The 12,543-nt window shown below is 38.4% G+C and overlaps 1 protein-coding gene across 3 annotated transcripts in view; it reads right to left on the minus strand.

The window, feature by feature from the left end:
- Window positions 1–479: 479 nt before the first annotated feature.
- Window positions 480–12,543, minus strand: part of sptbn4a (spectrin, beta, non-erythrocytic 4a) — a 52,189-nt gene continuing 40,125 nt past the window's right edge. For 2 of the 3 annotated variants that reach the window (XM_077547205.1, XM_077547204.1), the window contains 5 exons: window positions 8,228–8,288; window positions 7,893–8,161; window positions 4,603–4,773; window positions 4,395–4,440; window positions 480–2,526 (listed from right to left, as the gene is read on the minus strand). In XM_077547205.1, the coding sequence (XP_077403331.1) occupies window positions 2,230–2,526; window positions 4,395–4,440; window positions 4,603–4,773; window positions 7,893–8,161; window positions 8,228–8,288 (844 nt within the window). In that variant the 3' untranslated portion in view covers window positions 480–2,229. Of the gene's footprint in view, window positions 2,527–4,394; window positions 4,441–4,602; window positions 4,774–4,811; window positions 5,938–6,016; window positions 6,181–7,892; window positions 8,162–8,227; window positions 8,289–12,543 lie in introns of those variants that run through there. The other variant, XM_077547206.1, reaches the window with a different exon arrangement.

Here is a 12,543-nt window from a genome sequence, read left to right on the forward strand (position 1 = left end):
TTACGTGGGTAATCAAATACTATTAAATTGTAAAGTATCTTTTGGTGTTAACAAAGAAAGGAAGACTGTTTGACTTTCAAAGGTGGCAAATCCAGGTCCAGAAAGTAAAAACCCTGCCACAGTTTGGCTTTAGCCCCTAGTGCTAGCTAGCTAGCTACCTCTCTAGCAGGCGAGCAACATGGGTGCTAGCTAGGGGCTAAAGCCAAGCTCCCAGCTCCCTGCTAAGTGACCACCAAGGGTGCTAGCTAACTAGCACCTGAGGCTAAAGCCAAACTGTGTCAGGATTTTTACTTTCTGGACCTGGATTTGCCACCTCTGGACTGTGTGTGTGTGTGTGTGTGTGTGTGTGTGTGTATGTGTGTGTGTATGTATGTATGTATGTATGTATGTATGTATGTATATATATATATATATATACACACACATATATATATATATATATATATATATATATATATATATATATATATATATATATATATATATATATATATATACACACACACATATATATATATATATATATATATATTAAGGTGCAGTGATGATAAAAAATGAAACACTTCCACATTTACAGACTGCCTCCAGCTGTAACTTTTTCAGGAATTTATGCATGTTCTGTCAAAATGGCCACATTGTTCACATTTATATTCTAATCCTCTCAAACTGTAAAAGAATGAACACATGGCCAACAAATGGTATGTCTGTTAATCTCACAGAACTCTGTGCTCGCCAACAATTATTTCTTGATTTACACGTGTTGATAATACACACTGTACATTTAACACACCTCTCACAAACACACTGACAACTCAATCAGCTAGATGGTCTTATTTGGGCTGTGGGCCAATATAGGAAACAGAGGAATATAAAAATACAAGCATATTTGAAGTACTGTCTTTGCTGTTGCTTTTCTCTGGTAAAAGTGGTTCAAACAACATGATATTGGCGTACTTATATATGCTATGTAATTCATTAGTGACTTCTAATTTGCATATTTTCCTTTAAATGCAATGTTTTTATTTGACTTAAGAAGATTACTATAAATGTTTTACTGTTACCCATTCCACTTCAGTGTACTGTTTTATTAGCGACAGGGTATACACACAAGGATAGGTATATACAATTTATGACTTCGAAGATATTTGCATTTGAACTCGCTTGAACTCGTTAATCAACAATCTGGACTTGAAAATAAAACACGCAACAGTACACAGAGCTTCTCTCTCACTTCAGGTTTTTACAATTCTTCAGACACCATGTTAAATACTGTGGGGAAAATAAATGATGAGGAACAAACAAAGGTGGGGCCGTGTAGTCGGGGGGCAATTTTCTCATCATTCATTTAGCAGATCATGGAGGAATCATTTATAACTGTGGATGGAAGACAACCCTACTTTGTGAGTAGTGAACCATAATTGCGAAAATGCTTCCTCACACTAAATTATTGCAAATTTCCCAAATGATTTCAAGAACATAAAAAAGTCAAACAAGTGCACTAAGAGACTAAGATTTCATGCAGTGTTCAGTTTTTTTGTACAAAGGCATTATGTCAAATAGTGTCACTGTGAGCATTTCAGAAATCCCCCTCCCCCCACACTTTTTTTTTTTAAAACATGGATAAAAAAAATAATTTGTATTTAACGACATCCAAAAAAGCTAGGTTGGTAACACCAGCATTCCATTACATGATCGATGATTACCATGTAGTGGGATTTACATGTCTTCAAGATTTAGTATGTTTTAATTATCTAAGGTGCAAGACTGTGGTAACCATGTGTAGATGAGAAATCATATCAAATCATCACATTTGCAACTACTTCATATTTCATTTTCTTTATCTCGCACTACAAGAGAGAAGAACTTAAAAAAGTATATTGCTTCAAAAGTTTTTAATTATTGTGAACATTTCATTCACCTCTTTTTCAGGTGTGTCTAGACTGACAGACAGACAGAGAGAGACAGACATGGTATAATCAGTCACTGAAACATATAGAAAGATGAATCCAAGAGATTAAACGATGACAACCCCCATCAGCAGGTTGCCCAATGCAAGCACTGATGCACTGCTTTAGGTTGGCTGAGAGATGAGTTATAATAGTCTTGTCCATGGGCGGTATCCTCATTGTGTTCCAACTTCCAGCTCTGTGATTGGGGCGCTGCAAACATGCATCCCATTCATACAACCACCAATTGTCGGTGAATAAAACAAAAACATAAGCGGGCTCTTCATTTGCTTTTTCCAGATGTGCTGGAGCCCCCCGCCCCACCCTCCATCTTGTCAGCAATTTCTGATGTGTCTAACTTGTCAGAGCCGTCCCCTTTCTCTGACCTCTCCTTTTCGGATCTCTCCTCGCCGACTAGCTCCGATCTCTCAGACCTGGCGTCTGCGTCGCCCTCGGACCTCTCCTTCCTCTCTGAACGGTCGTGGTCCATGCCTGATGTGCCGGGCTTGTCCCACTTAACCATTGCCTCATGCTCAGCTATACAGGTGGTGATGTTGGAAGTCCAAGCCTTCAGATCCTCCTGCAGAGAAAGCGATACGAGGGTCAAAATAACTTTACGTCATCAACCATCACCGACAGAATTTCCAAAGTCCCGAAAGGTTGGACAATTTGGCCCCTAGAGTTACAAACTTATAGGCAAGGATAGAATATCCTGCAAAGACTCGAGCATATCTCATGAGACTTTTGCTTTAAAGGAAAAATATTATGAGGACAACAGAATCTCTTGTTCTCCCTACAATAATGTAGTACTCAGAGGAACAAAAATTGTGAGCGGTGTAATCTCAACCAGACAGTCGCTATCCACTCCACCAAGTGGTCTCTTAACCCTTTTACCGCCAAAAATGTTTAAAAGCGTATACTAAAATTCCAATGACAAAACATTAATTGACGTTAACTAAGTTTTTTTTCTCAATGGGCAGTGCAATCGCTGGTTTGTGAAATCCTAACACATCCACTAACTATGGCCAACAGATGGCTTGTATCTTTTTTCAATGGGCTCCCAGGGTACCAAATTACATGAAAACATTACGAATCTCAGGAAATAGAACATTTTCAAAGATGACGTGAATGATCAAAGCGTCACATTAAATCAAATTCACAGAGTGTCACTAAACAAAAAATATTAGTGACAAAGCCATTGTTGCGCAGAAAATGTATCTTTTCACAAAAAGCTTGTTTTCTCTTTTTTTCTATTTTCTCTTGATGTCATTCAAATTACAAAGTTCCAAATGGTGATTACTAAAGAACGGAATAAGGTGGAAATATACTTTTTTTTCTAATGAAAGAATGGAATCCAATCTTTCATATGGTATACACCATGTTTATGTAGTCATAGCACACAATATTCTGTTCTGCCTTGAAAGATGAGTGAAAATGCTCAAAATCGGCTGGCACTGTTGAGGTTGTTTTTTGGATAATGTTTGGCAGTAAAATAAAAAGTCACATATTCACATGTTTAGTAGATCTATCTATGTCCAGGTTGATTAGTACAATATGGGTAAGTTAATTATAACTAAGTGAAGAGATACTCAGAAAATGCATTAGCCAAAAATGTTAACCTGAACATTCCTTAGTTCAGGGATGAACTGAAATGGAGATGCAGCCCGTGACCACACTCTAAGTGGTCCACATGGTTATTAAAAATAAATAAAAACATGAAGAATGGAAGGAAATGGAGAGAAAAATTTGAAAAAAGAAAAAATCCAGAATGTGAAAAAAGTGGAAAATAATTTTGGGGGGGATTATGCAAATCAGTGAGTGCAGAGCAGTTATGTGCTGTCCTTGAATGGCAATTTTTATGTAAGAGCCCTTTGCACCAGTTTACTTCAAACGCTTTGTTGGGTTAAGTTAGTGGATCTTTTATGCATTCAGAAATATATTATCAAAAATGAAATGTATTAAAGGGATACTTGACTCGTTGAGCCATTTTCAACAGTAAGAATATATTTTGTCTATAATTAATGTGATAACATCATTATTTTTCATGAACAATTAATACCTTTAAAAACAAATTTTGCCACTTGCAGTCGACTGAAGATGACATCACCTGCATTGCTGAGGGACTAGGTAACGACCATTCACTGCTCAGTTTGCTGACCAAACCCAGAAAACAGGTGAGCCGTGATTGAAAAGTATTAAGTTATCAAATTAATTCTGGACAAAATATTAACTTTTTACTGCTGAAAATGGCTCAGTGAGTCAAGTATCTCTTTAAGAACATGCATTTTGCACATATGCTGAGATTTTGTCCATGCCTAAAATAGTATTTTTGTCATACATCTAATTAGGAAGTTTAGGTTTTCGGCTTGCTTGGCTAAAATTTATGACAGACTGAGCAAGGTATTTTCAATCAGAGCAATTACTTTCAAGTTGGCTAAATGCTCTTACCTCATCTTTTGCATGGAATACTAATAAATTATTTCCGTCGTTGAGTCTGAGAGAGAAAAAAAACAGTGATCATCAGTTTCTAATGCTGAGCAAAAAATATTAGTTAGTATATACAGTATTTACAGAAGGGTCACTTGTTTTGCACATTTCTGATCAACTATCCACATAACATTAAAATACATAATTATACATTTTCAATTGATCTTACTGAAGAATGAAGACATTCTTCTTTTTCTTGTATCCCAAAGAAGGATCAAAAGAGCAGTTAGAAAGGTCAACAGATGGCTCGCCGTTGTATGTTGTGTTGTGGTTCCTTGCGTCCTTGTAGAAGGTCAGCTTTCCCTCTTTCAGTACGCAATAGACATTTACCCAAGATTTGCTGGAAAAGGGATCACAAAATACATCAGAGACAAATATATTTCTTATAAAAGTCCCCTTTTCTAGCAGAAAGAAACCTATTTACATAATATTCACATAACTCATGTTTGGTTAGCCTTTGAATGACTACTGACTATGCTTGAGTGTCTTGAACGTTACTAAAATACTGTACTTGGAGTGAGCGAGCAGGAGCTAGTGTTAAGGGCTTAGCAAGAGCAAGCTTACAAGAACTTGCTGGGGTGGCTAACAAGAGTGGCTAACGGGAGAAGTTGGCGAAAGCAAAGCGGAGGGAAACAAGCTGTGGGAGCCCGAACCAGTTGCAGGCCCCAGCTTTCGAATGTAAGCGGCGATCGATCCATTGGGTCAGACATGAGCTGCAACTACCACCAGATGCTAACTATGTTCACAAATGTATTTTCCTTCAGGTATCTGTAGCAGAAAGATAACATGTCAGCCTCCAGTAAGGCGAGGTGTGACCTATGTAATATAATTAGCGATTGGCTATTAACAAATATATGTTGACGTCATAGAACATTTTTTTTTTTGCAAATTAAAAAAATTAATAGTGTTTTTTTATGACTGAATTATTAGTTGGAACAAGTATAGAGGGATCACACTCCTCAGCCTCCCTGGTAAGGTCTATTCAGGGGTGCTGGAGAGGAGGGTCCGTCGGGAAGTCGAATCTCGGATTTAGGAGGAGCAGTGTGGCTTTCGTCCCGGCCGTGGAACAGTGGACCAGCTCCACACCCTCGGCAGGATCCTCAAGAATGCATGGGAGTTCGCCCAACCAGTCCACATGTGTTTTGTGGATTTGGAGAAGGCGTTCGACCGTGTCTATCGGGGAGTCCTGTGGGGAGTGCTTCGGGAGCACAGGGTACGAAGCCCCCTGATAAGGACTGCTCGGTTGCTGTACAATCGGTGTCAGAGTTGGGTCTGCATTGCTGGCAGTAAGTCGGATTCGTTTCCAGTGAGGGTTGGACACCGTCAACGTATATACATACATACTGTACATAACTTTAATGGACAGAATTTCTAGGCACAGTCAAGGTATTGAGGGAATCCGGTTTGGTGGCCTCAACATTGCATCTCTGCTTTTTGCGGATGATGTGGTGCTGTTGGTTTCTTCAAGCCGTGATCTTCAACTCTCACTGGAGCGGTTCGCAACCTAGTGTGAAGCGGTTGGGATGAGAATTAGCACCTCCAAATCCGAGACCATGGTCCTCAGTCGGAAAAGGGTAGCATACCCTCTCTGGGTCGGGGAGAGATCCTGCCCCAAGTGGAGGAGTTCAAGTATCTTGGGGTCTTGTTTATGAGCGAGGGCAGGATGGAGCGGGAGATCGACAAGCGGATCGCTGCAGCGTCTGCAGTGATGCAGACTCTGTTTTGGTCCGTTGTGGTGAAGAAGGAGCTGAAACGAAAGGCAAACCTCTTGATTTATCGGTCGATCTACGTTCCTACCCTCACCTATGGTCACCAGCTGTGGGTCGTGACCGAAAGAACAAGGTCCCGGATACAATCGGCCGAAATGAGTTTCCTCCGCAGGGTGTCCGGGCTCTCCCTTAGAGATAGGGTGAGTAGCTCGATCATCCGGGAGGGACTTAGTGTCGAGCCGCTATTCTTCCGCGTTGAGGGGAACCAGTTGAGGTGGCTCGAGTATCTGGTTCGGATGCCTCCAGGACGCCTCCCTGGACAGGTGTTCCTGGCATGTCCCACCGACGGGAAGCCCTGGGGACCACCCAGGCCACGCTGGCGACACTATGTCTCTTGGCTGGCCTGGGAACGCCTTGGGATTTCACTGGAGAAGCTGTCTGGGTTTCCCTGCTAAAGCTGCTGCCCCCGCAACCCGACCCCGGATAAGCGGTAGATGATGGATAGATGGAATTATTAGTTCACCACTCGATGGCGCTAAATAATACACACTGTCCCTTTAAATAATAATACATAGCTCATGAGGCTAGTCTTAAGTGCCTTTTTGCTTCTCGTAGTGGTGCTTAATTGTCTCTCTAACAACGATAAGGAGACAAAAGTTTATTTTGAACGAAATATATTTTCTACATATCTGTTTTAAACTCATTTGGGCATCTTTTTCTTGACACCATCGAGCATGGATATGGAATATCATGTCAAACAGGAAGAGATACATTTAAAATGTTTTAGATAGTAGAAGCATTAAATTAAACTGGAAATAACCTGATTGATATTTTGATTCACTCAAGGAAGTTGTCCACAATATCAATTTGGGACTACTCCACTGTGATTTGCTCGGGAAAAGCGGGACATTCTGGACAATACCACACCTTTGGCACTTTCGTCACAGCTGCATATCCCGCCCAAAAACTATGTTGATTTGTGATTGGTTGATGAAAATCAGCAGGCTTGGTACAAGATGCATCCTTGGGAGTTTGTGAACTCACAAATACCACAAGAATTCATCTTGCAGAGCAGGTTAGCGTTAAGCTGCTTGTCACCATATCCGTTTTCTTGATTTTTTGGGGCGTTGCTAAAACAAAGCCCAGTGATGAACATAGGCCTAGCATTTGTCAGTTTTAAGCATAAATGTTGGTCTATGGTGGTCGTTTATGCTCTTACGCTGAAAGGAGCTAGCTAGCTGCCATGTATGATGAGTAAAGTTTAAATTAAGAATAAATCCGTCTCCATCCTGCCTTTTCATTTTATAAACAGTGTTCCATTAACCACCAACAAATCCTTAGACTATAGCTACGCTACCTGTATTTCTCGTAAGTTTCAGATTTTTCTCTCGCAAATCTACCACTTTATAAAGTCGCAAATTTGCCAATTTATAAAGTCGCAAATTTACAACTTTATAAAGTCACAAATTTATAACTTTTTTCCCTCACAAATCTGCCACTTGTTATCCCATATTTACTCTTATAGTATTGCAAAGCATGACTCATGCGCTTGCAGCTGCAAAAACAAGAATTGTGCCCCATTTATTGTTTTTTTTTCATTTGTTTCATTTGTGCAATTATGATTAGCGCTTTAAGACATTACAACAAAGTCAAGCATTTGTATTATAACAAATATCACCCACCACCCCCCTTTTTTCGGCATCGGTATTGGCCCTGAAATCAACATATTAGTCTATCTCTAGTTTTATACCTGGTGGGGCTTCTCTGCTGAGCTTCAAGATCAGAACTGGTGGCTTTTTTGCGATACAGGAATCCTTCATTGTGTGCTGCGTGTGATGGTGGCTGGGGCGTGGTCGGGGCGCCGGTAGCTGGAGCCGATCGAGAGCGGCGAGTTTCCTCGGGTTCCTTCGGACGGGGCCTCCTCCTCGGTTTGGGTCGGTCTCGAGCACGAGGGCGACCATCAAAACGTGTCACTGGAGCTGAGAGGCTGCTTGGAGGCCGATACGGCTCTCCTCTGGCCTGTGGATGCAGATTGAAAAAAATGACACAAAGGTATGATGTAACTTGTAACTTGAGATAACTTACATGGGCTGCTTCTCTCTCCTGGACTTGTTCTACAATCTCTGCCATAGTAGATCTCTTTTCCCTGCAGTAATACAGAACAACATGAGTCACCGATGAACAATGAGCACAGTGAAAGCAATGACAATGCAATAAAATTTCAAATAATCAGAATCATGGATTTGTGTCAATTATAGTTGTCTCGAAACAAAATGAACAGTAGCTATAGTCAAAGTGAGTCCCAGACAATATTTAAAATGCCAAATACCCTAGCTCATGACCCACGAGTAAAATGGCTTTTTTTTGCCCCTCCTTCTTGATTAGCAACTTTTATATCATATATATACAGTGCTGCTCAAAAGTTTGTGAACCCTGCAGGCATGGTCAGATTTTTTGTATAAAATATTAAAATGACCTTAATAAATGTTCATTCATACCCCAATCTACAATGCTGACATAATATAATAATGGACTTGAACAAAAAGAATGATTATATTGTCATTTATTAGTGAGCAAAAGTTTTCAAGATTTAAGAAAAATTCAGATTTCATGGGTACAAAAGTATGTGAACCTCTCACTTAATCAGACATTGCACCTCCTTTTGCAATAATAACTTAATCCAAACACTTTCTTTAGTGACTTATCAGTCTTTCACATTTACTTTGGGGGATTTTTTCCACTCTTCCTTGCAAAATGCAGCCAATTGAGAGAGGTTGGATGGGCGACTAGCATAAACTGCCCGCTTCAGGTCCCGCCATAGTATTTTTAAAGAATTTAAGTCAGGATTTTAACTGGGCACCTCCAGAACATGAATCTTGTTGTTCTTCAGACATTCCTTGGTTGTATTGCTGGAATGCTTTGAATTATTGTCATGTTGCATGATCCATCTTCTAGCAGGCTATAACTTCACAAAGGGCAGCTTCAGGTTATGATCCAGGATTTCACAATATTCCTCTGAATTCATGATTCCCTGGATTATGTGGAGTTCATACACAATACAATCCATACACCGAACCTCATTTTGTGGAAGTTTACATTAAGTTTTGTTTAGATTATCTTTTAAAATAATGCTTTAAAATAATTGTTGATGTGCTTAAACTTTTTCTTTTGAATTTCATTTATAAAGCACACTCCAATAATAAAAATTGTAGATTTCAAATCTTCTCTTCTTGGTGTATTCAATTGATTAGTCATTTACTACAATTTTGTAATGTCCAAGAATTCAAATTCTTTATTTGAGGACCTTTAGCGGATATGAGAATCTTCTTATTCTTTTCCTTTCGGCTTTTCTCTTCAGGGGTCGCCAAAGCATCGTCTGATTAAAATAGATTAATTAGATTAATTAATAAAAAAATCCTGTAATTAATTAAATTACATTTGTAATTGCCTGGCACACACACACACACACACACACGTGTGTATGTATATGTATATGTATATATATATATATATATGTATATATATAATGTTAAAATGTAAAGTGATTTGGAGTGATGTGCTAACAGTAAGTTCACACTGCAAGTCTTAATGCTCAATTCTGATTTTTTTGGGCGAAATCCGATTTTTGTGTAAACGTTCACATTACCTATCAATTGCGACCTCAGTCTGTCTGCTGTGTGGATGTAATGCCTCCCCAAAGTGACCCGCATTGCGCAGAAGAAGATACGTCACTTACAACGCGTTACGTCACTCACAACGTGTGTTTGCGGAAGTAAATACGTATGGTCCAGCGTGTCAAGGCCAAGGACTTTTATAAGTCCGTCGTCAGGGCTCATATTTTTACTATCTCATATCAACAGAGGAGTGATGCGGGAGGAGGTAGAAATAATATTTTGTGAAAATGAGGCGAGCCTGTTCGAGCGCCTCACCTCACGGAGACCTATCCTTTTTTTTCTCTCTCCTTATTGATGACATCACGTCATTGGCGCGCGATAAATGAGCCGTCTGCTAGGCTAAATGACCACCACAAATGTCATCTTTATACTTCATGTTTCAAGTGAGATAAAATTTAAGTCAAATATAGTCACAACTGTTACTCGAAACAACTTTGCCAATTCACGTACGTCTCCCGAGCCGTGCGGACCTCTATTCTTAACTATTTTAATTTAACTATTTAAAACATTTTTTTTTTTAAATATTTGTTTTTTCCGATATATTTAATTAATTTATTTCATAAAATGTCTTTTATAGGATTTGAATGTTTTAGCATTGACTGGTTTGGCACTTTTTCATTTTTGTTGTACATATTACAATGACATTAAAGAATCTATCTATCTATCTATCTATCTATCTATCTATCTATCTATCTATCTATCTATCTATCTATCTATCTATCTATCTATCTATCTACCTACCTACCTACCTACCTACCTACCTACCTACCTACCTACCTACCTACCTACCCATCCTACCTACCTACCTACCTACCTACCTACCTACCTACTCAAGAATTCAGTTTGATTCGATTTCGATTTTTCCCGATTCGATTCACTTCAGTTCAATCTGATATCGATACATCAATTCTTCTTAAATATCAAGGACATGATAACAACAACTCCACAAATATTAAGTTCCAAAGTAAATTTTGAGGAGGCAGGCACTGGTCAAATGACTTAAGTTTATTAATGAAAGTAACATGGTTTCTACATCAACAAGGATGAGATAGTGTCATTATTCTAATTCAATAATAATTGTAAATATAAATTAAAAATATTCAGAATTTTCTTAAAAGTTCAGTAATTCAGGCCTTTCATAAATGTAAGAAAATACTATTTTCTTAAGAATTTATGTGTTTTATTTTCCAGCTCTTACGGTAAGAGGCTTGTACAGCGGCATTTTAGGGCCACGTATAAATATATATTTTTCAGAGGGTGGGGGCAACATTCCGGTAAAGAAACTTTATAAATAGCAAATTTGCCACTTAATAAAGTGGCAAATTTGAAACTTTGATGTGCTAAATTTGTGAGAAATAAAACTTGTAAATTTGCGGGTTTAAAAAGTGCCAAGTGGCAGATTTGTGAGGAAAAAAGTCAGAAACTTACGAGAAATAAACATAGCGTACTACTCAAATGTTTGTGCCAATACTTTTTGGTCGGGTTTTCAAATAAGGAGATAGTAATTGCTTTAGCAGAGTTTAACCATTTGATGTTAAGCATTCACACTTTGAAGCGTTGGGTACCGCTAGCGACAAAGATGCTTCTCTTTGCAAAGGTCTACACCCTGAAGATTAAGCATTTAGGTCAATTTGTTCAAATGTACATTTACTTGTACATTTATGTTTCCAAAATTATTATTTAGACATTCATACATTTTGGTATTTTTTGTACAAGTAGTTAAGTTGATGTGTTGAATCTGCTGCTCTCCGTCATTCACTTGCATTTATCTAAAGTATGCTAGCTTCTGATTGGTTAGTGTTTAGTCAGCTGATAGCGAGTCAGGAAGGGTTGTCGCTCTTGCTGTCGTTTATGACTATTAAAGTTTAAATTAAAAATAAATCTGTCTCCATCCTGCCTTTTCATTTTATAGACAGTGTCCCATTAACCACCAACAAATCTTCACATTACTGTAGACTATAGCTACGCTATGTGTATTTCTCGTAAACTTCTGAGTTTTTTTTCTCGCAAACTTGCCACTTTACAAATTCGCAAATTTGCCACTTCATTAAGTGGCAAATTTATGGGTTTTTTTCTCACAAATTTGCCACTTAGTAAAGTGGAAAATTTGCCTTTTTATAAAGTGGCAAATTTGCGAATATTGCCCCCATCCTCACCCCCCCCCCCCCCCCCCAAAAAAAAAAAATTATACGTGGCCCTAATACCCTGTCGTAGAAATGTTTCCCTCAAAATGGTACGCAAAACATGTTTCTTTTTCTTTTTTTTTTTGGTAAAACTTTTGCTAAATGAAAACATCTTGTGTACATGAGTATTCACTGCCTTTGCTAAATATTTTGCTGATGCACCTCACATTAGACTATAGAGTTTTTTTCTCGCAAATCTGCCACTTTATAAACTCACAAATCTGCCACTTTATAAACTCGCAAATTTTTAAAGTAAACTTTATAAAGTGGCAAATTTGCGAGAAAAAAACGTGTAAATTTGCGGGTTTATAAAAAGGCACATTTGTGAGTTTATAAAGTGCCAAATTTGCGACTATAAAGTGGCAGATTTGCGAGAGAAAAAAGTTACTTAGCTTACTTACGAGAAATAAACATAGCGTACTATTATTGTGCCAATACTTTTTGGTTGGGTTTTCAAATAAGGAGTTAATTGCTTTTTCTGGCAAATTTGCCAGTTTTTTTTCTCAGAATATTGCCCCCTCCTTCTAAAAAAATATACGTGGCC

Source organism: Vanacampus margaritifer, chromosome 16 (genome assembly GCF_051991255.1).
Source record: "Vanacampus margaritifer isolate UIUO_Vmar chromosome 16, RoL_Vmar_1.0, whole genome shotgun sequence".
Lineage (NCBI taxonomy): Eukaryota > Metazoa > Chordata > Actinopteri > Syngnathiformes > Syngnathidae > Vanacampus > Vanacampus margaritifer.